General features: G+C 41.0%; 1 protein-coding gene across 3 annotated transcripts in view; it reads right to left on the bottom strand.

The window, feature by feature from the left end:
* Window positions 1-23,804, bottom strand: part of pdlim5a (PDZ and LIM domain 5a) — a 105,213-nt gene that overhangs the window by 27,744 nt on the left and 53,665 nt on the right. Inside the window, exons 3-7 of one of the 3 annotated variants that reach the window (XM_079552492.1) lie at window positions 8,464-8,503; window positions 4,794-4,819; window positions 4,425-4,445; window positions 1,284-1,456; window positions 1,141-1,177 (exon numbers count right to left, since the gene is read on the bottom strand). In XM_079552492.1, the coding sequence (XP_079408618.1) occupies window positions 1,141-1,177; window positions 1,284-1,456; window positions 4,425-4,445; window positions 4,794-4,819; window positions 8,464-8,503 (297 nt within the window). Of the gene's footprint in view, window positions 1-1,140; window positions 1,178-1,283; window positions 1,457-4,424; window positions 4,446-4,793; window positions 4,820-5,922; window positions 6,303-8,463; window positions 8,504-23,804 lie in introns of all 3 variants that reach the window. The other 2 variants (XM_079552491.1, XM_079552493.1) reach the window with 2 other exon arrangements.

Genomic DNA, 23,804 nt, shown 5'->3' with positions numbered 1-23,804 from the left:
TCTGTAAATCGAAGTCACCGTCGGTATGACGGCACACAGGCTCCTCTCTCTTTATGACCGATATGACAGAAAAATGTATCAAACTTTTTCGCTGTTCACGTTAGGGCTGAAAGATATATTGTGATCGTATTTATATCGATATATGAACATTCAAAATATGAAAATTGAAAAAGCAAGATATAAACGATCTAGATTTTCATCAAAAAAACTGCACTCTTTTGTATTATGATTTTATTTTTCTGAAAAATGCTTAGTTTTTACCAAACCCGTAGTTTTATCGTATCGATATCGAGATATCTGGCATGAATATCGAGATATGAAATTTTGTCCATATGGTTCAGCCCTAGTTCACGTTAAAGGTGCTGCTTTTCTTTTCGAGGGCTGACGCAGCCTCCGCAGAGTTTTATGCACCTCAGGTCCACCTCAGACCAGTTCTGTGGAGGGGCTAAAGCCAGCCCCTGTGGAGGACGTGGCTGTCCAGACTGAGGACCATTATGAACAAGGCCTCACACCCTCTACACAAGGCCTTCACAGAGAGGAGCAGGTTCAGCAGTAGACTGCTGTCCCAGCTCTGCTCCACAGACAGACTGTGGAAGTCTTTTGTCCCTCATGCTATTAGACTGCATAATAACTCTCTCACTTAAGAGTTTCAATTAGAATTGATGTATTGTCATTCTAAATTTGTACATTTTTTTACTGTATTTTTTTGCATTTTAGTAATTCATTTATTGTGCTGTGTGAATGTGAGCAGCCGTCAATATTGCAATTTCCTTGGGGATAAATAAAGTTTATATCTATTATCATATCTATCTAAGCAGCTCTTGAGGTTCGGTTTTGGAGCGACACATTGAGAACATGAACAAGCTCATCCATGTCTGAATTATAAGACTCTTTCGCCTGTATAAGCGTGTTCCTGTGTGGCGGTTCAATATTAAAGAGATTGTGATAAACCTTTGTTTTTTCTCCATAATGTCTTTGCGTACCCCCAGGGTAGGCATACCACAGTTTGGGAACCCCTGTTATAGAGGGTTTGCACTTAAGCAGCATTATACTTCATCTTCATAGCACATTTCATCGTAGTACAAGTAATGAAAGTGTAAGTGCAGGCGTTTCTGTGAGAGCGGCTGTTCGAGCACTTACTTTGACTTCTTGTCTGCGTCCGTCTCTTCTGGTTGAGCTTTATATAAAAAACAGAAATGAACGACACTTTAATTTTCTTTCTCTTTGTCATATTTCACATTTTAATGGCGATGGCGATGGCGACGGTGGCAGCTCAGACTCACGGTTCTCGGTGCCGGTGATCTGAGCCAGGATCTTGAAGGACCTGGACTGGGTGGTGCCGGAGCGCGGGCGCCAGTCCTCGGTGTCCTCGGTGATGCGCTTGCGGCTGGCGTCGGCGTGAGTGGGCACGTGGTAGAAGTGGATGTCGGTGTCCACGATGTGCTTCCTCGGGGCTCTGCTCAAAGGCACGACAGGAGGGCACGAGATCAGCAAAGTTATTTTCTTTTAGAGAATAACAGAGACAGCACACGACTGGATGGAGCCGAGACAAAGTGAATCATGGAGATGTGGAAACCAGGGCTGCACAATAACTGTGTAACGCAGGGTCAGCAGAGACTGGGATGGCATCAGAGGGGTCTTTTAATGGGACCTCACACTTGGAGCAGGTTTGGGTTTCAAGAGTTTGACAGGTCGGTCGCAGGGTTAGTATGAAGCTACAGCTGATAGGAAAACTATTATTATTATTTACAACTGTTTGCATTTATTAACCCCTTAACTCCCACCTGAACCGAGCACATTTTCTCCAGTTTGGCTTTACCCCAGTCCAAAAGCTTCTGGAAAAAAGCTGTGAAAATAGCAACAAAACTGAGACGAAAACAATGATGGAAATGTGACAAAAAAGTGAGAAAACATTGACAAAAAAGTGACGAAAAATTGGTGAAAAAGTGGCAAAAATGTCACAAGAAATTGACGAAAAATTGACGAAAAAATGACAAAAATGTGACAATTTTTTTTACAAAAATATGACAAAAATGTGATAAAAATGTGACCAAAAAAATGGCCAAAATGCAACAAAAAAAAGACAGAAAATTGATAAAAAAATTGACGAAAAAAATGTGACAAAAAATGACAAAAAATTGACAAAAAAATGACAAAAAAATGACTAATAAAATGACCAAAAAATGTGACAAAAATGTGATTAAAAAATTGACGAAAAAATGACAAAAATGTGACAAAAAATGACAAAAAAGTTACAAAAGTGAGTTTAAAAATCTGATGACGTGAGGAAAAAGATCCTCTCGGTTCAGGCGGGAGTTAAGAGGTTAAGCTCTCTCCTACTGTACTATGGATGGAATAACTAGCATGAGATCTGTCTAAATGCTTTACAAACAAGAGATGCATCATTTTATTATCATTGCATTTGCCCAATTTGAAACATCTGGTCGCCAAAACAGGAGGTGACGAATTTGCTCATTTCAGCTTTTAGGCTTGTTGCTCGACATTAAATTCTCTAGTGATGTGATGCACATGACCGACTGGTACTAAGTAACTCATGCCCTTAGAGCAGGGGTAGGCAAGCCAATTTTGTTCATTGTAAAAAGACCCAGTGCCTAAGCCACAATTTTAGGCCGAAGTAAAGCACTACACTGAAAAATGACCATCTTAAATGAGATAAATGACTTAAAATTGCTTGAATAAAGGTTATGTTGAATTTGAGTCTGTTTGGACTAATCTAAGATACAAATAATAAAGATACAAATGCTGATGTCAATGGAGCAAACATAAAACCCACTTTGAAATCAGACAAATTAAATTTTACTTTTAAAAAGATTTGTTTTTCACTTGAAATTATACAATATAATCTGAATTAAGAGAATAATTACTTGTTCCATTGGCGATAAGATGTTTTATCTGATCTAAGACCAGACCAAATCCAGTGCACTTTCTACAAATGCCAGAGTTGTACATAACATGACCTAATTGGGTGTATGAACAGTATTTCTCCCATTTAACCCAAAAAATGTTAAAGTACTTTCTGATTTGGGTCATTATGTTTCTCAAAATCATCTGGAGGGCCCGATTTGGCCCCCGGGCCAGACGTTGCCTACCTCTGCCCTAGAGGCTAATAGCGCCACTGAAGGTGTCGTAGCAAGTTGCGATTTTTTTACTTAATTGTCCATGAGAGTAAATACTACACTGACAGAAAAGACAAAGGGACAGAGGGATATTGTACATCCAATTACACAATGGAGATCATTTATTTCACTCTAACGTGGCTGTAAATACTGTTTAAGTGGCGCTAGCCCGCAGTTAGCTTTAGCTTCTTCTTCGTGATTCCATTAGTGTGTATTGGTGACTCCTACCCGGTAGCAGGGTAAGTTGCAATTGTGGTTTTCTAACCAGAAACATGAAAGACCTAACCTGGCAAGAACCAGATTGATATAACATTGCCAAGAACATTTGCACTGACATCAATCTGGGAATCGTTTGAGGAGAGGTCGCACGTGTGGTGCAGCATATGTTGCTGATTGGATCAAAAACACCCAATGTTTAGTTTTGAAAAAGGTTGTGTGAGTTTGTGACATGTGTCACAGCACACCTCGTGTTTTTTTGTGTGATCGTCGCATTGTTAAATTGTGTATTTTTTGAAGGCGGGAGCGGCTCAAGATGGATTCTCGTGCGTTTGTAAACTCGCAAATACTGCGAGAATTCAGCTTACTGGCAAGGTTATGAAAGACCCCCAATCATCCCATTAACACTTGTATTACTCCCAGAGGGACTACGGATAGGATTTATTAAGGTAAACAAGTGACTTAGTACTGCTTTGAAGGGACTATATGGAGATTAAAAAGGTTGAAATTAAGTATTTTCCTCCCCCTACATGTTCCAGCCATGTCCTAATGTGTAGAATGAGCCCAGACCTGTTCACCACAACTGCCTCTAAAATCCTGCACTGTCACTGTCACTTAACAGGTGTTAATTCCGGTCCGAAGTGCCGTCATGCAGGAGCTTAATACAGAACCTGTAAGACCTGAGGTGGCAGTAGTGAGTATAAAAATGATTAACTTGCATCTCTTCTCTCTTTTTGCATCTCTCTTTTCAGTCAATATGACCCAGAACTCCTTTATCTTATTGAGTAATCCATTGGGTCACGACTTTCTATTTTTACTAAAGTATAATTTTAATGTATGTGTATTGTGCAGCCCATTACGATATTAGCCACTCCACATTAAAAACTCTGGATGGAAATGGATTTGGTTTAGTGAGATGACGTCACTCATATACCTGGGCGCCTGTGGCTTTCTTTGAATCAAAAACGAAAAATGAGGGGAAAAAAAAAGAAGAAGAAAAGTCAACAATCAATGAAGATGCAACAAGAGGCCAAAGTAAATCTAAATCAAACTGACGAGCTTTAGACTTACTTGAGGATACTCTGAGGTCCACTACAGAGAGCAGCAGGGCGGGAAAGACATTGGAGAGAGTTTAAAGGAAAACAAGTGACAAGAGGGACATAAACATGCTTGACACTGCAGCGCACACTCAGAAATGTGACTGTTTGTTCCATTCATCCACTAGGGGGTGGTGTTTAACTAAGAAACTGCAGTCACATCAGATTCCAATGATTTCAGGCCTGTCCTTTAATATTATATAAATACAACACGCTTTTCTAGCAGAGTGCCACTGCGTTCAAACTTCAAACCAAAACAAAGAAGAATTAAGTGCTGGTTTAAAAACTACAATATAAGACATGCACAAACACAAAGGAAACACACTGAAGGAGACGGACTAACTTTAGGACTGCACGAGCGGCTCCGGTCTGCAGAGGGGGAGGAGAGAGGGGACAGGAGAGAGGAGAGGGACATGTTGTGTGGGAAATTCTGGAGGGAACAGGTTCTTACACAGATAAAAACACGTCTGAAATGAAGCCAAACATGCAAAACTGTGACATGCAAGAGGATGAACTGCACGTTAGTAGCACGAGGAGATGAAAGATCTGCAGAACTCGTCTAAATGTCTTCCTCGTTATGATTGTTGTGTTTTAGTCCTTTTTGGATGCATTTTCATCAAGTTTTTTTGTTGCTTTTTTTTTTTTCACATGTTTTGATCAAAATAAAAACGTGACAAAAATGTGGAAAAATACGACCGAAATGTGACAAAAATAAGTAAAAAAAAGTGGCAAAAATGTGGCCAAAAAAGTGACAAAAACATGGCAAAAAAAAGACAAAAATTTGGTAAAAATACGTCAAAAAAGTGACAAAAATATGGCAAAAATGTGTCAAAAATATGTCAAAAAAGTGACAAAAATGTGGCAAAAATACGACAAAACTGTGGCAAAAATGTGGCAAAAATGACACATATTTTTGTTGTAATGTGGCAAAAAATGACAGAAATATAGCAAAAAAGTGACAAAATACGACACAAATGTGGCAAAAATACTACAAAAAAATTGGCAAAAATGCAACACATAAAGTTTTAAAAATATGACAAAAACTGACAAAAAAGTGACAAAAATACGACAAAAACATAACAAAAATTCGGCAAATTGTGACAAAAAGCAACAGAAATTTGATTAAAAAAACAAAACAACCCAATAAAAACGATTAAAATGTGAAAACAAAAACAAAGCAGTGTAGATGAGTTTTGTAGATCTTAGCTTTCAAATGAGGCGTTACTCTGGCCTGTTAAGTCCAGTCAAGAAGCTTTTAGATTTGGGTAAAGCTGGTTATGGCGGGGGTTTAGGGGTTCAAAGTGGGTATGGGATTGTGGGGGAAAGAATAGCACCTTGAATTTGGTTACTTTACATTAGACGTTGTAGGGATTTTTTTTTTTCAGAGCATTCATTCATTCGCTCTGAAAAAGGAAAGGGGGAGGAGTTTAAAGAGAGTCCACTCACTCCCGGGCCGTCCCAGCATCACTCACCCATTAAACAAGGCTCCCACACCCTGGCTCTCCAGCAGGCCCCTCCGCTGCCCCATGGCCACCTCGCAGGCGTTCTGAGCCGAGTACAGATGGATGGGGGTGTTGTAGACGGAGGGCTGGGGGGGCAGCAGCATGGGGGGGGAGGAGGACTGGGCGGGCGGGGGCGGAGGGGGTGAGGGGCTGGGGGCGGTGAAGGCCGACGACGGCGAGGGGATGAACGGGGGCGGCGCGGGCGTGGGGCTGTCCGGGCCGTAGCCGTACGCGCGTGGCGGCCGCGGCGGGTACGGGACGACGGTGGGCGGGCTGGGGGAGTGGGAGGAGGGCGGGGAGGGGAAGGGGTGAGCGAGGGCCACGGGTTTGATGATGGAGGATGTGTCGTCCTGGATGGGGATGGGAGAAAGCGTGCAGAACAGGTCACACATGATGATACTGCTGCCTCCCGTCATGGAGTCAGAGGAATCGGACGGGTTTGAGGGACGTGGAGGCAGCAGTATGGGATAAGTACGTTCATGCAGCCACAAAATGCCAGTTCAGAAGGTGTAACAACTCACAAAATGTTTAAAAAGTCTCATTACATCACAGTGTAACATGCTCATTTAAACTAATAACACATTGACTATGTTACATTTACATCTGATCCAGAGACTGTTCACTGATAAACCTCTCAAAACCAAGCACATTTTCTCTAGTTCGGCTTCACCCAGATCTAAAAGCTTCTGGATAAAAACAAAAAAGAGTCAAAAAGCGGCAAAGGAGCGGCAAAACTCGACTGTGAGGAGGTTAAGTCACAAGAGACAAGAGAGCAGCATCATGTGACCACTCTGAAGAAGACTGCAGTAAGTGATCACTGCTCTGATGAAATAGAAGCCTGCACCTTACTGGATTATAACCAATGGCCGCTGGCTGCTCTGCTTTATGCCCACAACACTAGAGGCCGCCATTGCTGCAGTATCTCCACATCGCCGCTGGTCCCCCATTGAAGAGCATTGGACTTTAAACATGTTGAAAACAACTTTAAAGCCTGGTCCCAATTATCTAGAGCTAGATATTCCTCCTGAGATAACGCTGGGCTAGTTACAATTAAGGGGACCAGGCTGGTTTTTGTAAGAAGAATTTTAGAAATCTCGTACATAATGAGGGTCGGACTGTTAGCATTGGAGCAGCGCAAGGGCCGAGTCTACAGTGAAGATCCCGCCCTTATGCCCTTTTAGGAACATGCTTCGTCAGAGCTGGGGAGGGGGAGTCTGTAAATCAGCCATGATTTCCCCCTTGAGCGTGGTCATTATGGTAAACAGGGAGGAGTGAGGAGAAGCTGTCCATTTATATATACAGTCTATGATTACAACCAATGGGTGAGGAACGCACTTCTCTATGTTCCTTATGATGGGGAGCTGACATTGCTGTGATACTACCCCCTGGTGGCCAGGGGCGACTCCAAGAGACATTTGGCTTGTTGCACGGTATGGCTATGCTAGTTCCTCTGACCTGAAGTTGTGAGCGCCACTTCCTGTCTGTTTTCTTTTCCTGGAATAATAATCATATTTTCTAAAGATTACGTTGTGGGCAGTGAGTTAGATGATCATTTACTGTGTCTTCAAATATTAATGTATGATGTAACAAATTCAGATCGGAGACACCTGTGATCATAAAGGATTGAGTTTGTCTTGAAGCTAAAGGCTAACATGCTATAAAAAAAATAGAATAAAAGGCACTATTTCAAATTGTATAATGCGTGAAATTAATGTTAGCCTTTAGCTTCAAGACAAACTCACTGATCTTTATAAACATAGACGTCTCCTCTACGGAAATATTTACACTGTACAGCAACTCATTAACCTGCAGTAAGTGATCATCTACCAGGAACTCACTGTCCACCACAGAATCTTCAGGAAATACGATGATTCCAACGGGTCTAAGCTAATCTTAATTGAAATTAATACAGACAGGAAGTACTAGCGCCCGCAACTTCAGCTCAGACGAGCTACAAGCCACTTGGGAGCATTGATCCTAATGGGACTTCAAACGGCCCAAGAACAGCTTAAAAGCCTGGCTCCAAGAGTTTTTCTTTTTCTAAAAATTGCTATGACCCATGTGACCACGCTGGGGTGGGTGAAGTATTTTTAACCACGCTGGTTTTTGTTTAGCAGCCCGAAATTTGGAAGCATTTTCATTGACTGGCTCCAGCGCCTGTCAATCAAGCTCTGGAGCTCCGCCCACTTTTTGCCCTTTTAAGGAACAGGCTGCGTAGGAGGAGACAGAGCAGCCATTAAGGTTCACACAGGACTTGGGAACCTTGAAAGGGGCTAAATGGGACCCACTCATCTTTATTATATTATATCTATGATTATAACGCATCTTAAATATGTTTTCTGGCAGATTCAGAAACTAGATTTAGTTTTAAAGACAGTGTATCAAGCACCAGACACAGTATTTAGTTTTTTGTTCCATTACGGGTTTATCAGTGCACAGTCTCTGCTCAGACACTTGTACCATTTACCAGCATCCACAGTTACACTTCTCAACATGCCAAACCAACCTTACCTTTGGCGCAACGGGCGGCGGTTTGGGAACACTGGGAGCCCTAGGAGAGACCACAGAAGAACAGCATTGAAACACAGATCATAAAACGGAATATTCTATCAAGATGGATGTGTCTGAAACGAACACCATTTGAACAGGAGGGAGAGGTCTTCCAGAGTCTGACCTGTGGTTGAAATTTACGAGCCCCGTCTGAAAAGCTCATGCTCGGCAGTAAAGCGCGGGGATGTTTTGGAGATTGCGAAAGACGGCGTTTATGGTTAATTATGGGGAAACTGAGCTCAGAGCAAAGACGCCATGATCTGGAACTCAGAGTAAGCATCACTGTAGTCCAGGCTGTAAATCTGTAATCTACTAAATCATACTGGAGCTTTTGACCAAATTGTACTGTTGTGTTAGCTACGAAGCATCGGCTAGCGTCATGTTGCTAAAATTATCCGCACTAATTCAACTTTTACAGCTTTGTACCTTGCACCTGGGTACTGACAGAAAAGACAAAGGGAGAGAGGGATATTGCACATCCAATTACACAATGGAAATACACTCATACTTGGCTGTAAATACTGTTTAAGTGGCCCTATCCCGCAGTCAGCTTTGCCCGTTAGCCTGCTAGCTTCTTCTTTGTGATTCCATTAGTGTGTGTTGGTGACTCCAGTCCGGTGGCAGTGAAGTTGCAATTGTGGTTTTCTGGCCAGAGACACCAGGGGAGATGAAAGACCCTCCGATCATTCCCCCCAGAGGGACGACGGAAAGGATTTATTAAGGTAAACAAGTTGCGTAGAATTGCGATTCTTGGCTATCGATACCTCAACGATACTTTTTCCCGATACTTGATAATAAAATATCATCTAGAACCAGGAAACAGAATGATAATGCATGCAAGAACTGCACATTTACTACAGTATATCGGGTTCAGCTGCAATGTCAAGATATGTGTGAAAAATCGGGGGGGAAATTGAGCAAAAATAAGCAAAAAAATTGTTAAAAAAATAGGCCAAAAATTGGGAATGAATTGGCAGGAAATGGAGAAAATATTTGTAATATAAACTGAGGAAAAAAAATAATACAAATAGGAAAAAATCATCTATCATTTTGTTTTTACTTTGCCTTTTATAGAGAGTTAGAGAGGATCCTAAAAGACACTGAGCATCCTTTGCATTTGGAGTTTCGTTTACTTCCATCTGGGCGTAGGTTTTTAAAGGGGCTAGACGCAAGTTTGCCATTTTATACTCATAACTGCCACCTCAGGTCATATGTGTAACTGCACCTTCTATATTAAGCTCGTGCATGACGGCACTTCGGACCCGAAGTAACACCTTTTTGAGTGACAGTGCAGGATTTTAGAGGCAGCTGTGGTGAACAGGTCTGAGCTCATTCTACACATTAGGACATGGTTGGAACATGTAGGGGGAGGAAAATACTTAACTTTAACATTTTTAAACTCCGTATAATACCGTTAATGCCAACAAGCCATACGAACCGTTTTAAGAAAAGCTTTGTTCCCGTTGCCATTTCCTTGATGAACAAGTAAATAATTGCCCCTGAAATGGCTTTTTTTCTTTTTTACTGTCCAGTGGCTTAAATTTCAGTTGTATCTTTAGCCTTTGCCTCTTTAGCAAAGGCTCATCCTGTATCTGGAGCACTTACAAGCTTTATATTTAAATGTATGTGATGTTTAGCTTTGTATATTGTGTTTTAACCTAACCTAACCTATAACTAAAATGATTTATTCTTGAAATAACAATGTGACTTGTTTTTGTCCGAGCGGAATAACCCCGGGTTCGTATGATCTCGAGGCTAAGCAAACTGTGCCGTAATTGAAGAAGTGCAAATGTCCACAGTTTCACATTCCGGGCAGGGCAGAGCTCGCTTGAAGCTTCCACAGGGACGTCCGGCGGCTGAGTGCAGTCCAGTGCAGAGGCAAAAAACACATCGAGATATCACCATGGCGGCTAACAGAGGAGCTTTTTTTCCACTGGCCTGACACTTCATTTAGAATGATTGTCATTAAGTTGTGTTACATAACAAGTCTGTGTGTCTGAAGCGACTTTTTAATCAGGGGGGGCAAGAGCGGGTTGTCCTTTAATGACTCGCATCTGCACTGAGAGGGACGTGAATCGCTCTGATTGGAAGCGACAATATATTTCCGGTAATGGATTATGGACCTTAAAGGGACGAGATGCATTTTTATACTTACTACTGCCACCTCAGGTCACATGTGTAACTGCAGGTTCTATATTAAGCTCGTGCATGAGGGCACTTCAGACCCGAATTACCACCTCTGTTGTGGTGAAAGGTCTTGGCTCATTCTACACATTAGGACATGGCTGGAACATGTAGGGGGAGGAAAATACTTAATTTTAACATTTTTAAACTCTGTATAGTCCTTTTAAACTCTATTAACCTCTTCACTCCCACCTGAACCGAACATTTTTTCTCTAGTTTGGATTTCCCCAAAACTAAAAGCTAAAAAAAAGCAACAAAATAGAAAACAAGGATGAAAACGCAACAAAAAGTGACCCTTTTGTACGTCTCAGCTTTTAAATGAGGCTTTGCACTGTTGCTCTGCAGTCGAGAAGCTTTTAGATTTGGGTAAAGCCGAACTGGAGAAAATGCACTCGGTTCAGGCGGGTAAGAGGTTAAAGAGACTAGATGCTAGTTGGTCATTTTATGCTCCCTACTGCCACCTCAGGTCTTATGCGTAACTGCAGCTTCTATATTAAGCTCGAACATGTAGGGGGAGGAAAATACTTAGTTTCAACAGTATCTGTATAGTCTCTTTTAACTTTATTAACCTCTTCACCCCCACCTGAACTGAACACATTTTCTCTAGTTTGGATTTATCCAAATCCTGAAGCTAAAAAAAAGCATCAAAATAGAAAACAAGGATGAAAACGCAACAAAAAAGAGACAATAGAGCGACGACAAACATGCCAGATAAGCAACGACAACGCGACAAAATCTTGCCAAAAACATGACAAAAAAGCTATGATGAAAAGGTATGAAAACGCAACAAAAAAGTGACAAAAGAGCGACAAAAAAATGCACCAGAAAATCAAAAAAAGCAACAAAAAAGCCACAAAAAGTGACAAAAACAGTAATGAAAACGGAGCGAAAAAAAGACAAAAAAGTGATAAAAATGTGGTGAAAACACAACAAAAACACAACCAAAAAAGCAAAGAAAAAGCAACACAAAATGACCAAAACATGACAAAAAGTGATACAAAAACATGACAAAAAAAGCGACAAAATCATGATTAAAAAAAAAGGCTTTGCACGGTTGCTCTCCAGTCGAGAAGCTTTTAGATTTGGGTAAAGCCGAACTGGAGAAAATGCACTTGGTTCAGGCGGGTAAGAGGTTAAAGAGACTATGCTCCCTACTGCCACCTCAGGTCTTATGCGTAACTGCAGCTTCTATATTAAACTCGTGCATGACGGCAATTCGGACCCGAATGAAGGGGGATGAACATTTTTTCAAACTTTTTTTTACATTTTTTAACTCTGTATAGTCCCTTTAAGTGCCAGTTGTTACAAATTGTTAAAGTAATGTTGCCAGCCACTACAGAAATATGTACATTTTGTAAGACCTAATGAATCGTGATCATTTCGTTATTTTAAGTGGATCATTTCATCCATGTGCAGAAAGTTCATTTATATTGCCATATTAGAAAAAATAAAAGCTTTCAGGACATTATGGTTCTCCACGGCCTCCTCTCATCTGCTCTTCATTACGATAAGAAAAAACATTTGTCTGAAACCCTTTTGGATTGATAACGTTTCCACACTCGTAACAGCAGCACTTATTCATTCACTGAAGGTTGGCCCAGAAGCCGCCTGTTGTCCAGCGCGAGTCCGCTTCTATTTTAGTGGCTGATGTCATTGGTCAGTGTTTCCATGCCGGCCTGTGCTGAGCGTGTCATTGGCCACAGCGGAGGGACCGGTCACGCTGAATCAATGCGGGCTTGTTGGCTCTGTGTGTGTTTCCGATGTGGTTTTATGGGTAAACCCGGGCGGTGTGAGTGCAGGAGGTGTTAGGGACTGGTCACACCCGCTCAATGCAGATTTTACAAGAGGGTCAGGAAAATAAATCTAAAGTCAAAGGTGAGTGAGTCAGCAAGAGGCCAAAGAACTTCCTCATGTTAATCCATAACTAAATGGACTGATTTCTATTCTGTATGAAAAACAACATATCCTGAAGTGAACCCTTTGGGAACCAAAGTCACAAAAATGCAACCAGAGGTTTATCAGTAGCTCCACCCACACAACAATCCACTTTTAGGGTCAAAGAAATGTCGCCTGGTTGTAGTACTGTTTATTTTCTACTTGATTATATAGATGTCATAAAATGCATTTAAAAAAATAAATAAATCTGGCGCCAATGTAGCGCGTCATTTGAAAGCTAAGACGTACAAAACTCACTTAAACAGATCTTTTCCCTCGTGTTTTTTGTCACTTTTCTGTTACTCTTTTGTGGCTTTTTCTACGTTTCATTTTGTCACTTTTTCAACACTTTTTTGGTGTTTATTTTTTGGCGCTATTTTCACACTTTGTTCAAGAAACGTGTGGATTTTGGTGAAGCCAAACTGGAGAAAATGTACTCGGTTCAGGCGGGGGTTAAGAGGCTAACAAGGTCAAATCATCTGTAACGTTGATTTATTTACAATTACAAAAATATTTAGAGATGCACCGATACTGACACCAGTATCGGGCCGATACCACATGCTCACTAATGAGGTCCCGATACCAGAAACCGATAACACTTGGTGGCCGACGCTCCAACCTCTCGCTGAAGTGAGAAAACAACAACAAACTGGAGAATTGTTTAGTTTAAATCCAATATTCCACATAGAGCTGACTTTATTACAGACGACACTCCCTAAATCAGAGTCTGTGCTGGATTTAACCAGAGCTAAATGTTGCTAGCGCTGCAGTGTGGAGTCTGCAGTGTTTACAAGATACAGGCTAATGTTGCTAACTAGCCGCTAACTCACGGCTAACAGTTATGGCGATTCTTGCGTTGTTTTATGCCCGGGGGCTTATTCATCTGAAAAACTAACCCAGCGACTAAAAAGTCCTCAGAAAATCCAAATTAAAGAGATACAGCATGTTTATATTGAGCGAAAATGAGCTGCAGCAAAACAATCAAAATGCTGTAGTTACTGTGACTATAAACACACAAGAAAATCCACACGGAGCTGAAGTAAAGGCGAAAAGAGACCATTTAGCTGCAGTAATAAGCAAAATCTCAATACTATTGTTAAATAAAAATACATAAATGAATAAAGCACAGGCATTGAGGGGCTTTAGGACATGAACTGTTCTGTCTATGATGGACAGAGCAATAAAAATGTAAAATTATATTGGGTAAAAAAAATTAAATGAAAAGGCATCTGTTCAATTCTGATATAAAACGTCTGTTAAAAGTGTTGCCTACTTTACTCAAAGAAATGTAAATGAGTAATTTAACTAATTACTAACCAATCTGCTGTGAAAAAGTCAGTCTACAAACCGTCATTCACTTCAGAAAGTCTGTTGAAGAAAATGCCTTATACTTGTATCGGTATTCGGTATCGGCAAGTACTTAAATCAAAGTACTCATTGTACCATTATCTAATCAGAAGCAGACTAGAAACTATAGGACAACAAATACAAACCTGAGAGAAAGAGAATAAAGCAAAAATACTACTCCAGGTATCTGCTTTTGACGAGGGAATGCTACAACATGGTTGAAAGTTGATTTTGCCTGATCTGTCCCCTTTAAAGGGACTATTCAGAGTTTAAAAATGTTAAAATTAAGTATTGTCCTCCCCGTAGGTCAGGGGTAGGCAAGTTTGCTTCGAGGAGGGCCGATTTTCATCATTGCCAAAACACCAAGGGCCGAACCTCACCATTGTAGCTCAAAGTAAAGAACCATTTCCTGCAAATGCCAATGCTTTACGACATATTTCAATGATCGGCCAGGAAACTTAAGAAATACTCACAGAATTTCCCGCATTTCAGAGTACTTTCACAGGTATTTGATCTCTTACTTGTATAATAATATTTCTCAAAATCATATGGGCCCGAGGTTCTGTGCTGGAGGGCCGGATTTGGCCCGCGGGCCTGACGTTGCCTACCCCTGCCATAGATGTTCCAGCCATGTCCTAATGTGAATGAGCTCAGACCTGTTCACCACAACTGCCTCTAAAATCCTGCACTGTCACTCAAAAAGGTGTTACTTCGGGTCCAAAGAACCTGCAGTTACGCATAAGACCTGAGGTGGCAGTAGTGAGTAGAAAAATGAACAACGTGCATCTAGACCCTTTAACAATGCCTTCAGTATGAAAATGTTTTAAGAGGTTGAAAACACTTGCTATAACTGTGTCCCCAGATATGAAATACATTTTTTCTTCACCAACAATAACAAAAATATAACTTATAAACTTCTTTCTTCCATTAGGCGGTGAGAGAACAGTTTGAGTTCAGACTGAGCCAGAGCAAACCACAGGCGTTCCTTATTAAACACTAATTATCCTTACAGTAAATATCTCAGCTCACACAGCATTTACCCTCCCTTTGAGTTTCATTATAAATCTGGTCAGAGATGGGAAAAGTCTGTTATGTAGCTATAACATAATGAGAAGAAGGTGATGTGCAAAAAGTCTTTCTTTTGTTTAACGATTTCTCACCATCTTGACTCCAGACAAGATACGTATCTTATATTATCTTAAATTAAAGGCACTAAAATCCATCAGTCAATTGCAACTTATATCACATCCATCTGAATGAGCAATACTTGTGCCATAGAGGATTCATCAGTCTTTTTTTTTTAGAAACGTGTTCAGCAGCTGGTGCTGGAGCTCGCCATATTGATGCCAAGTCATGTGACGCCTGTCAGTTAAAGCAGTACTAAGTAACTCTTGCCCCTAGAGGCCATAAGCGCCACTGCAGATGTCGTAGCAAGTTGCGATTTTTCAACGTATTAATTGTCCGTGAGAGTAAATGCTGACAGAGGGATATTGTACATCCAATTACACAATGGAAATATTTTTTTTACTCAAACTTGGCTGTAAATACTGTTTAAAGTGGCGCTAGCCCGCAGTTAGCTTAGCCCAGGGGTGTCAAACATACAGCCCGCGGGCCGGATCCGGCCTGCGAGATGATTTAATCCGGCCCCTGCCCTGTAGAGCATAAATTCCAGAGTATGTCAAAAAAAAAAGTAAGTCTCTAACCCATTCCTGTGCAGAGTTCTGATTTTTTAAAGCAGTGGTTCTCAACCTTTTGGAGCCGCGACCCCCATTATAACAGTTAAAGGGGTTTGTGACCCCCCGCCCGGGTCACACCATGAGAAATCGGAACATTACCCTCCAGAATTCTTAAAAAACAAAGAAAATAACAAATGGCTAAAATAAAATTAATCAAATTACGAACATATAATGGCACTTTGGTAAAATAGCACACACATGCGACAATAAAACATTATAATATATGCTAATAAAAATAAGTATATTTAATCTGCATGATCTGGCGACCCCCAAATTTGTCTCGCGACCCCCAGGTTGAGAACCACTGTTTTAAAGAATAACCAGAATGCTCATTCTAGCCACTAGGGGGCCTTACATGTATAAAAAGGAAAGACACATTATATAGCCACGTGGTAAATGGACAGTCTGTCCCAGGGTGGCTGTGGCTTCAATAACAGCTTACCACCACTGAGTGTGGAGTGAATGAATAATGATTACTATATAACACAGGCTTGTAAAGTGCAATACAAGTGTGAGCCGTTGTAATTAATGAAGCTACAGTCAAGTTGGGGCTTTGACCAAATCACAGCTTATTATTATTCATTTATTGGAAACATTTTCTCTATTATATGCGGCTCGCAACCCAAAATGAGTTTGACACCCCTCGAATATATTTATGAATCTGTTTATGAACTCCTGAGTAAGCTACCCAGGACTGTATAACCCCTTGGAAGTACATTAACCTCTAACTATACTGCACCTTGTTGTTTTCTTTTTTTTTTTCTTTTACTGCTTGTGAACATTGTAATCTGAACAGATAGTTCAGTGCCCTACTTGTTTTGTACATGGAATTGTAAATAATAATAATAATTTTAAAAAAAAGTTTTTAAAAAATGAGTTTGCCACCCCTGGCTTATAGCCCTCACTTAGCTTTGCCCGTTAGCCCGTTAGCTTCTTCTTCTGATTCTATTAGTGTGTATTGGTGGCTCCGGTCCGGTGGCAGTCAAGTTGCAAGTGTGGTTTCTGAACAGAGACACCAGGGGGAGATGAAAGAACCTCCAATCATGCCTTTAACACTTGTATTACCCCCAGAGGAAAGGATTTATTAAACACGTTAGTATTGCTTTAGTGATTGATACATCGCCACCGGTATAGCGCCGCTCAGTGGCCCACAAAACACCAGAAGCGATGATTAATTTGAGATCATTTTAAATTATGTTTAACTTTTTCTGTCGTTTCTTTGACTTCGTGGCAGCCTTTGTCTGATGAACATCTGGATTCATACTAAATTTAACAACGTTAAAGCAAATCCTCTTGACATTAGCATTAGCATTAGCATTAGCACCTTCCACTTCTTGCTGCTCTTTTGTTTCTGTTTCGGGCCCATATTTGGCACAGAAAGCGGAAGCACCATAGTTCGAGGGCTTTTTCGCGTTTACCTTAAACTGAAGCAGGCAGAAAGACGTGACCGGGAGGGGAGAGCGAGGGCGAAGGGAGTGAGGGGGGGGAGAGGGCGAAGGGAGTGAGGGGAGGGAAGAATTACTGCCATGTGTGCGTCTGCATCTGGGCGTCTCCAAAACATCAGCTACACAATGTGTTGTGCATCAGGGAAAAGGATGTCTATAACTTTTCTGCGACACGTTCAGAAAAAAAATGGTTCTCCAGAGTATTATTACTGGAAAAAAAAAAACTTTCAGGACGTCCTTTTCTCACACGCTTTGAACAGTCAATTAGGAAAAATGTTACTCCAAAATCACACAGTTATGGGGATGTTCTTGAGAATTTCCTAGTTATCCAGAGTGTTGCTGATTTCTGGAGATATTTTTTTTAGAATTTTTAGAATAATTTTTGGAATATAACTGACCTTGCATCACATGAATGATCGCATTTTGAGGGACTATTTTCTAGCAGATCACTCCGCCGCTGCGTAGCTTATACAACCACGAAGCTGATGCTGCTCAAATATAAGGTATTTTAAATGCAAAATGGTTAAAATTACTCTATCGACACAGACATTTCTATGGTTAGTCTGGTGTTATAAGTGATTTGCCTCAGGTGCTCTGTGGAGCGGGTCACACTGTTTTTAATGCAGGCTAGCTGATACCATAGAAATCCACTAGCCTTGCACTAGCCTAGCGCCACGTAACTCTTCAAATATAAGAACTGCCTGAATTTTAGAAAAAAATATCTCCAAAAATCAACAACACTCTGGATAACTAGGAAATGAGGCCCTATGTCAAAATCCTGAAACATCCCTTTAAGTGATGATGTCATCGCTCTTCTTCTGGGTACAACAAAAGTTCTGTCCTCTTCACTTCAATGGGATTTTGCTGATTATAACCTGCTGTAGAGCTGATTACAAGGCTCTTTTTAAACATTGGATCACAAAGAAATATTACATTTGCTCTGGATTTTCTTTAGTAAGTCTTTACTAGCAGAGTAGTCTGGTTCCTGTTTTCGATACTTCCATTTTTCCAACCCCAGTAGAGCCAAAACAGACAGAGGTTCTTAGTGCTGTGGTGAAGACCAGTTTTTCCATCTGAGGCAGCTTGCACCTTAAAGGGACTATACGGAGTTTAAAATTTTAAAATTAAGTATTTTCCTCCCCCTTCACATTTCAACAATGTCCTAATGTGTAGAATGAGCTCAGACCTGTTCACCACAACTGCCTCTAAAATCCTGCACTGTCACTCAAAAAGGTGTTAATTCGGGTCCCAAGTGCCGTCATGCACGAGCTTAATATAGAAGGTGCAGTTACACCTATGACCTGAGGTGGCAGTAATGAGTATGAACCGTGTTATTTGAGTGTATTGCAAGGGCGTGAAGTTATCTGGAATAGAGCTTTAAATAGCAGTGGAAGCCCGGCCCGTCCGGTTTTATCAGCGCTCCGAGAACAGACAGAGCAGGCACTGTCCCGTCAGTATCTACAGGACCCTCAGCTGAGCGTGACATCATCAACACGAGACTAAAGCCGAGCAGACACTGGCCGTTTCTCAATTCTGAGAGTGCAGACTCCGTACTTGTGAACTCCGGGGTACGGACTTGCGGGTGCAGACTCGGAGAACGGACTTGAGGGGTTCACGAGTTTGTACTCGGCTTTTTCAGCGTTTGGAACGAGTGAACTCGATGACATCACAGGAAGTAGCTCCTGAACATAGGGCTGTGAGCTTTTATAACGTTAAATCACCTCATATGAAATTAAAAGGGTGACACTGCAGTCAAAGTGGAAATATGTTTTTAAAGACATAAATTATAAACTTTTGCAATAAACAAAAGTACATGTTTACATTTTTTTTACAATTATAGCCTATAAATAAGGCGTTATGTGGAAAGTCATTAAAAATCTGATGTGCAAACTGAAACAATAATAATAAAAAACAAATAGGTCAAATATGAACTTGTTTGGGGGGTTGCAAATTATTCTGAAAAAACGAACAAACAATTTAGACTTTAAAATATGTAACTGTTTTTGAAGTTCCCATATAAAGATGTGTCTGCAGCGCCCCTTAATAAAACATCCATCCATCCATCCATCCATTTTCTTCCGCTTTATCCGGGGCCGGGTCGCGGGGGCAGCAGTCTCAGCAGAGATGCCCAAACTTCCCGATCCACACACACCTCCTCCAGCTGTTCTGGGGGGACCCCGAGGCGACACCAGGCCAGCTCAGAGACATAGTCCCACCACCGTGTCCTGGGTCTTCCACGAGGCCTTGTCCCACAATAAAACAATGTAAAAGTAAAATGCATTTGTCCTCAATGACCTGTTCATGACGTTAAGATTTTAATTGAAACTGTTGCTGATGTTGTGAGAAAATGAAAGCATGTTCAAAGTTGTTTCCACACTTCTGCTCAGAAAACCATCTTAAACAGGAGACACGTCTCTGAGGATAAAAGACTCTTAAACCGGTCACATCTCCGCGTTTATTTACATGCGCGCGATCAGCTGTAGTTCAGCTGGAGCGGCTCGGTGTGAGGAGGAGGAGGGGCCGCTGCAGGCGGGGGCTCGCGGTGAGCCACGTGCTCAAAACGAAACGGATTGTGGGAAATATAGCTAGCGGAGAACGCACAAGTCTACTCTGATGCATCCTCGGTAAAACGGGCGGAGCAAGTTCTCATCCGGGGATGTACAGCGAACTTGCTAACAAGCGAACTTTAAATTGGAACAGGACCTGGGCCGCGCGTGATGACGTATCACGAGTCCACAAGCACAGAAGTCCACACAAGTACACAGATTGAGAAACGGCCAGAGTCCCGTCAGTATCTACAGGACCCTCAGCTGAGCGTGACATCATCGACACGAGACGAAAGCCGAGCAGACACTGAGCAGAGCAGGAACCTCCAGTCCCACGTTGATCTTTCGGGGGAAACACGCCCCTGTATCGCTGCTGTGGTCGTCACGGCAACCCGCCAACAAACAAATCAAATACAGCATACCTGACTTTCACACAGAAACACGCTGCAAGCTTGTGGGTTTGGACTTTAACCGCAACAGGAAGCAGGCATGTGGAGTTAACTGCATAAATACTCACAGGCAACTACAGGATGGTTTATTATTAGAGTTCAGGAAAATAAATATGAAAATACACAGCCTGACCAAGAAAAAGTTGGAACGTCTCCTTTGATGGCCAAGTATAATTTGAAGCAACAAAGATTATAATTCAAATAGGGAGAGATATTCCCCATTCCCGATTATTGTGAGGAAAATAACTGCGATTTTATGATTATTGAAGATTATCGAAATGAAACTCTTAAACACAGCACATTTTCTCCAGTTTGGCTTTACCCAAATTTAAAAGCTTCACGAAAAAAGGGTCAAAAAAGCGCCAAAAACTAAAACATGACTAAAAAGTGACATAAAAAGCACCAAAACAGCGACGCAAACGAGGATGAAAATACAACAAAGAAGCAACAAAAGAACAAAAACTTGACTAGAAAAGGACAAAAAAAAACACAAAAGAGTGACTAAAAAAAGGGACAAAAATGCAGCAAAGAAGAAACAAAAGAGCAACAATAACACAATAAAAAAGAGACAAAAACATGACAAAAAAGCATCAAAAAGCAGGGGAAAAAAAGTGAAGAATGCAGCATAAAATGACAAACACAAGACAAAAACGTGACATAAACGCGGCGACAATGCAACACAAAAGTCAGGATCAGTTTTGTAGGTCTTAGCTTTCAAATGAGGCATCACTCTGGACTAGAGGCTGTAAGGCAGAAGCGTTTAGATTTGGGTAAAGCCGAACTGGAGAAAATGCAATCGGTTAAGGCAGATGGTCAGATGTTAAAGGGACTATAAGGAGTTTAAAAATGTTAAAATTAAGTATCTTCATTCCCCTACATCAGGGGTAGGCAAGTTTTTGGTGGAGGGCCGGTTTTCTTTATCGTCATCTCCAATTGAAGCAATTGAAGTAATCCCACTGGAAATCAAACAAATTAACTTTTATTGTAAAAAAATCTTTATTTTTCACTTGAAATGATACAAAATAATCTGAATTAAGAAAAAACTTGTGCTTGTTCCATTGGCAAGAATAGGTGTCATCTGCTCTAAGGCCAGACCAAATCTACTCAAATCTACTTGAATTAAGAGGTTAAATCTAAATTTTAAGTCATTTCTTCCTTTAGATGATTATTCTTTTAGGATTATGGCCTAAAAGGGTGTTCTCTGCTAAGGCCTTTTAAGGAATTGACAGTATTTTTCACATTTCCAGAGTACTTTAACAGGTATTTGATCTCTAATTTGGGTCATAATATTTCTCAAAATCATCTCGAGGGCCAGAGTTTGATGATGTTGGATGTTCCAACAATGTCCTAGTAGGTGTAGAATGAGTCTATTCACCACAACGGCCTCTAAAATCCTGCACTGTCACACAAAAAGTTGCTACTTTGGGTCCGAAGTGCCGTCATGCACGAGCTTAATATAGAAGCTGCAGTTACACGTATAACCTGGGGTGGCAGTAGTGAGTATAAAATGACCAACTTGCATCTAGCCCCTTTTTGGACAAACAGGTAAAGTGGGTCTCTGTGAGTTACAATGCTTTGAGTGCTTTTGTCTTTGTGAGGCAGTAAAACGGGAGATGGCAGGACAGACGAGCTGTGTTGTCTTAACCCATTTAAAGTTTACAGCCCGGCTTTAAAGAGGACTGAGAGGGAATGGAGTAAACTGTGTAGACAAGAGGACGCGACACAAGTAAGAGAAGGAGAGAGCGGCACTCAGGACTTCATTTGAGGGATACTCTACGGCCAAGGAGTAGGCGGTAATAGTTCCTCTGGACCTGTTTCCACACTCCAGGCAACGATGACAAGAGTAACTGAGCAAATCATAAGCCATGGTTGTGAATGGGCTGTCGATTATCTCAAGTGAACAATGGGGTCTGTGAGAGCGAGGAACGCAGGCAGCAGCTGAGAGACTTTACTCAACTACCTTCACCTGCTTAATGAGGGGAGACAGGAAAAGTGTTCCATAGGGGGAAAAAACAATGACAGGAGGTTGGCCAAAACTAGCTGATGCCTGTGCAACATTCTGTGCCTTGAATTTATGTTGTTAAACCTGTCAGGAGCAGAAGGCTGCCTTGAAATTACATTCAGTATATATTCAGTATAGTAACACATGTGACATGAGTGTTGGGGATGTAGCTGTAGAGTGCCAACAATCCAGACCATTTTTCATGATATTTGTAGCACCATAGCATGTTCTGTGTTATAGCTATGGTCACATGCTATGGCTCGATTGAAAGCTGAGACTCTAAGCTCTCCGTAGAGGAAAACAGTTTAATTCTATGTGCCTCGGTTCCTGAGAAATCTAAGCTAAACAGAAGCTAGTTTTGATCAAAATCACAGATAATGCATGTTTTATCAAACTCTCTCCTTTCTGATTAACTCCTCTCTCCTCCTCTCTCGACGGACACTAACATTATGTGAAGAGGCAAATGCCTAAATATTTCAAGTCCATTTTCAACGACAACATTGTTGACACATTTTGAAACACCGCATGTTATCGATCACCTTTTTTTTTTTTTTTACTCAAAGAAATGTTAAAAATCTCAACTGTTTTGATCTCTCCATGGGAAGTCGCTCTGCTTTGTGAAACACGCTCCAGAGAGCGAGAGAGAAATGTCAGCTTTACAGCTTCACTCAGCAACACCACGCCCCCTCAAACTAAAAAAATAAAACAAACGCAATATATGAAATGTCCAGATTGTGACTTTTCACAGGTTTTTGATCCTCATTTATTTCACTTCTGTTCATCACAGAGCCACCACAATCACACATAAGGTGTATTAGATTGTCTAGTTTCACAATAATAATAAATAAAAAACGCAAAAACAGTTTTTTCCGCTCCCAGAATATCTTTAGATGGCTGGGCGGGATGTGCCTCCATAGTATAATTTGGAATGATTGGACTACAACATGTTCATTGTCCCAACATTGGATATTAAATTATGTTAATTACACATGCTGCCCACTGTAATGTGTAATACTGTCATCTGAGCCCTGAGGAAAATACTTGGTCACAAATTGTTGCCTGTTTGAATCTCTTAACCCCCCATCTTAACCGAGTGCATTCTCTTCAGTTCAGCTTTATCCAAATTTAAAAGCTTCTCGATTGGAGCTTACAGCCTTTAGGCCTCTTTTGAAAGCTACAAAATCGATCTAAACAATGTTTTCCCTTGCATTGTTGCCATCACATTTTCCTCACTTATTGGTGCATTTTCATTACATTTTTCATTGCTTTTTGTCTTTTTTTTGTCGCTGTTTTGACGCTTTTTTCAAGAAGCTTTTAGATTTGGGTAATGCCAAACAGGAGAAAATGTGCTCGGTTCAGGTGGGGATTGAGAGATTAATCAACAGACAATTTATCGGACTTGTGGTATTAAGACTTGCTGTTCTTTGCTCTATCTTGCTATTCTAATCACTAACAGGTGCCTAAATAAAATTTTACACGATTTGCATAAAACCTTTCAACACACAACCGTAAACATCTGCTGCACGTCTCCCTCAAGCCCTTTTTATTCAGTATATCCGCATTCTGAAGTCATAAATTTGTTTCAGTGAAGCTTTCTCCAATCCGCAGTGACAGAGCTGACATGATGCAAACACCGTGCGGAGCGAAGAATCAGTCGG

The sequence above is a fragment of the Gobius niger genome (genome assembly GCF_951799975.1).
Source record: "Gobius niger genome assembly, chromosome: 1".
Taxonomy (NCBI): Eukaryota; Metazoa; Chordata; class Actinopteri; order Gobiiformes; family Gobiidae; genus Gobius; species Gobius niger.
This window is presented reverse-complemented; position numbering and strand designations above follow the sequence as displayed.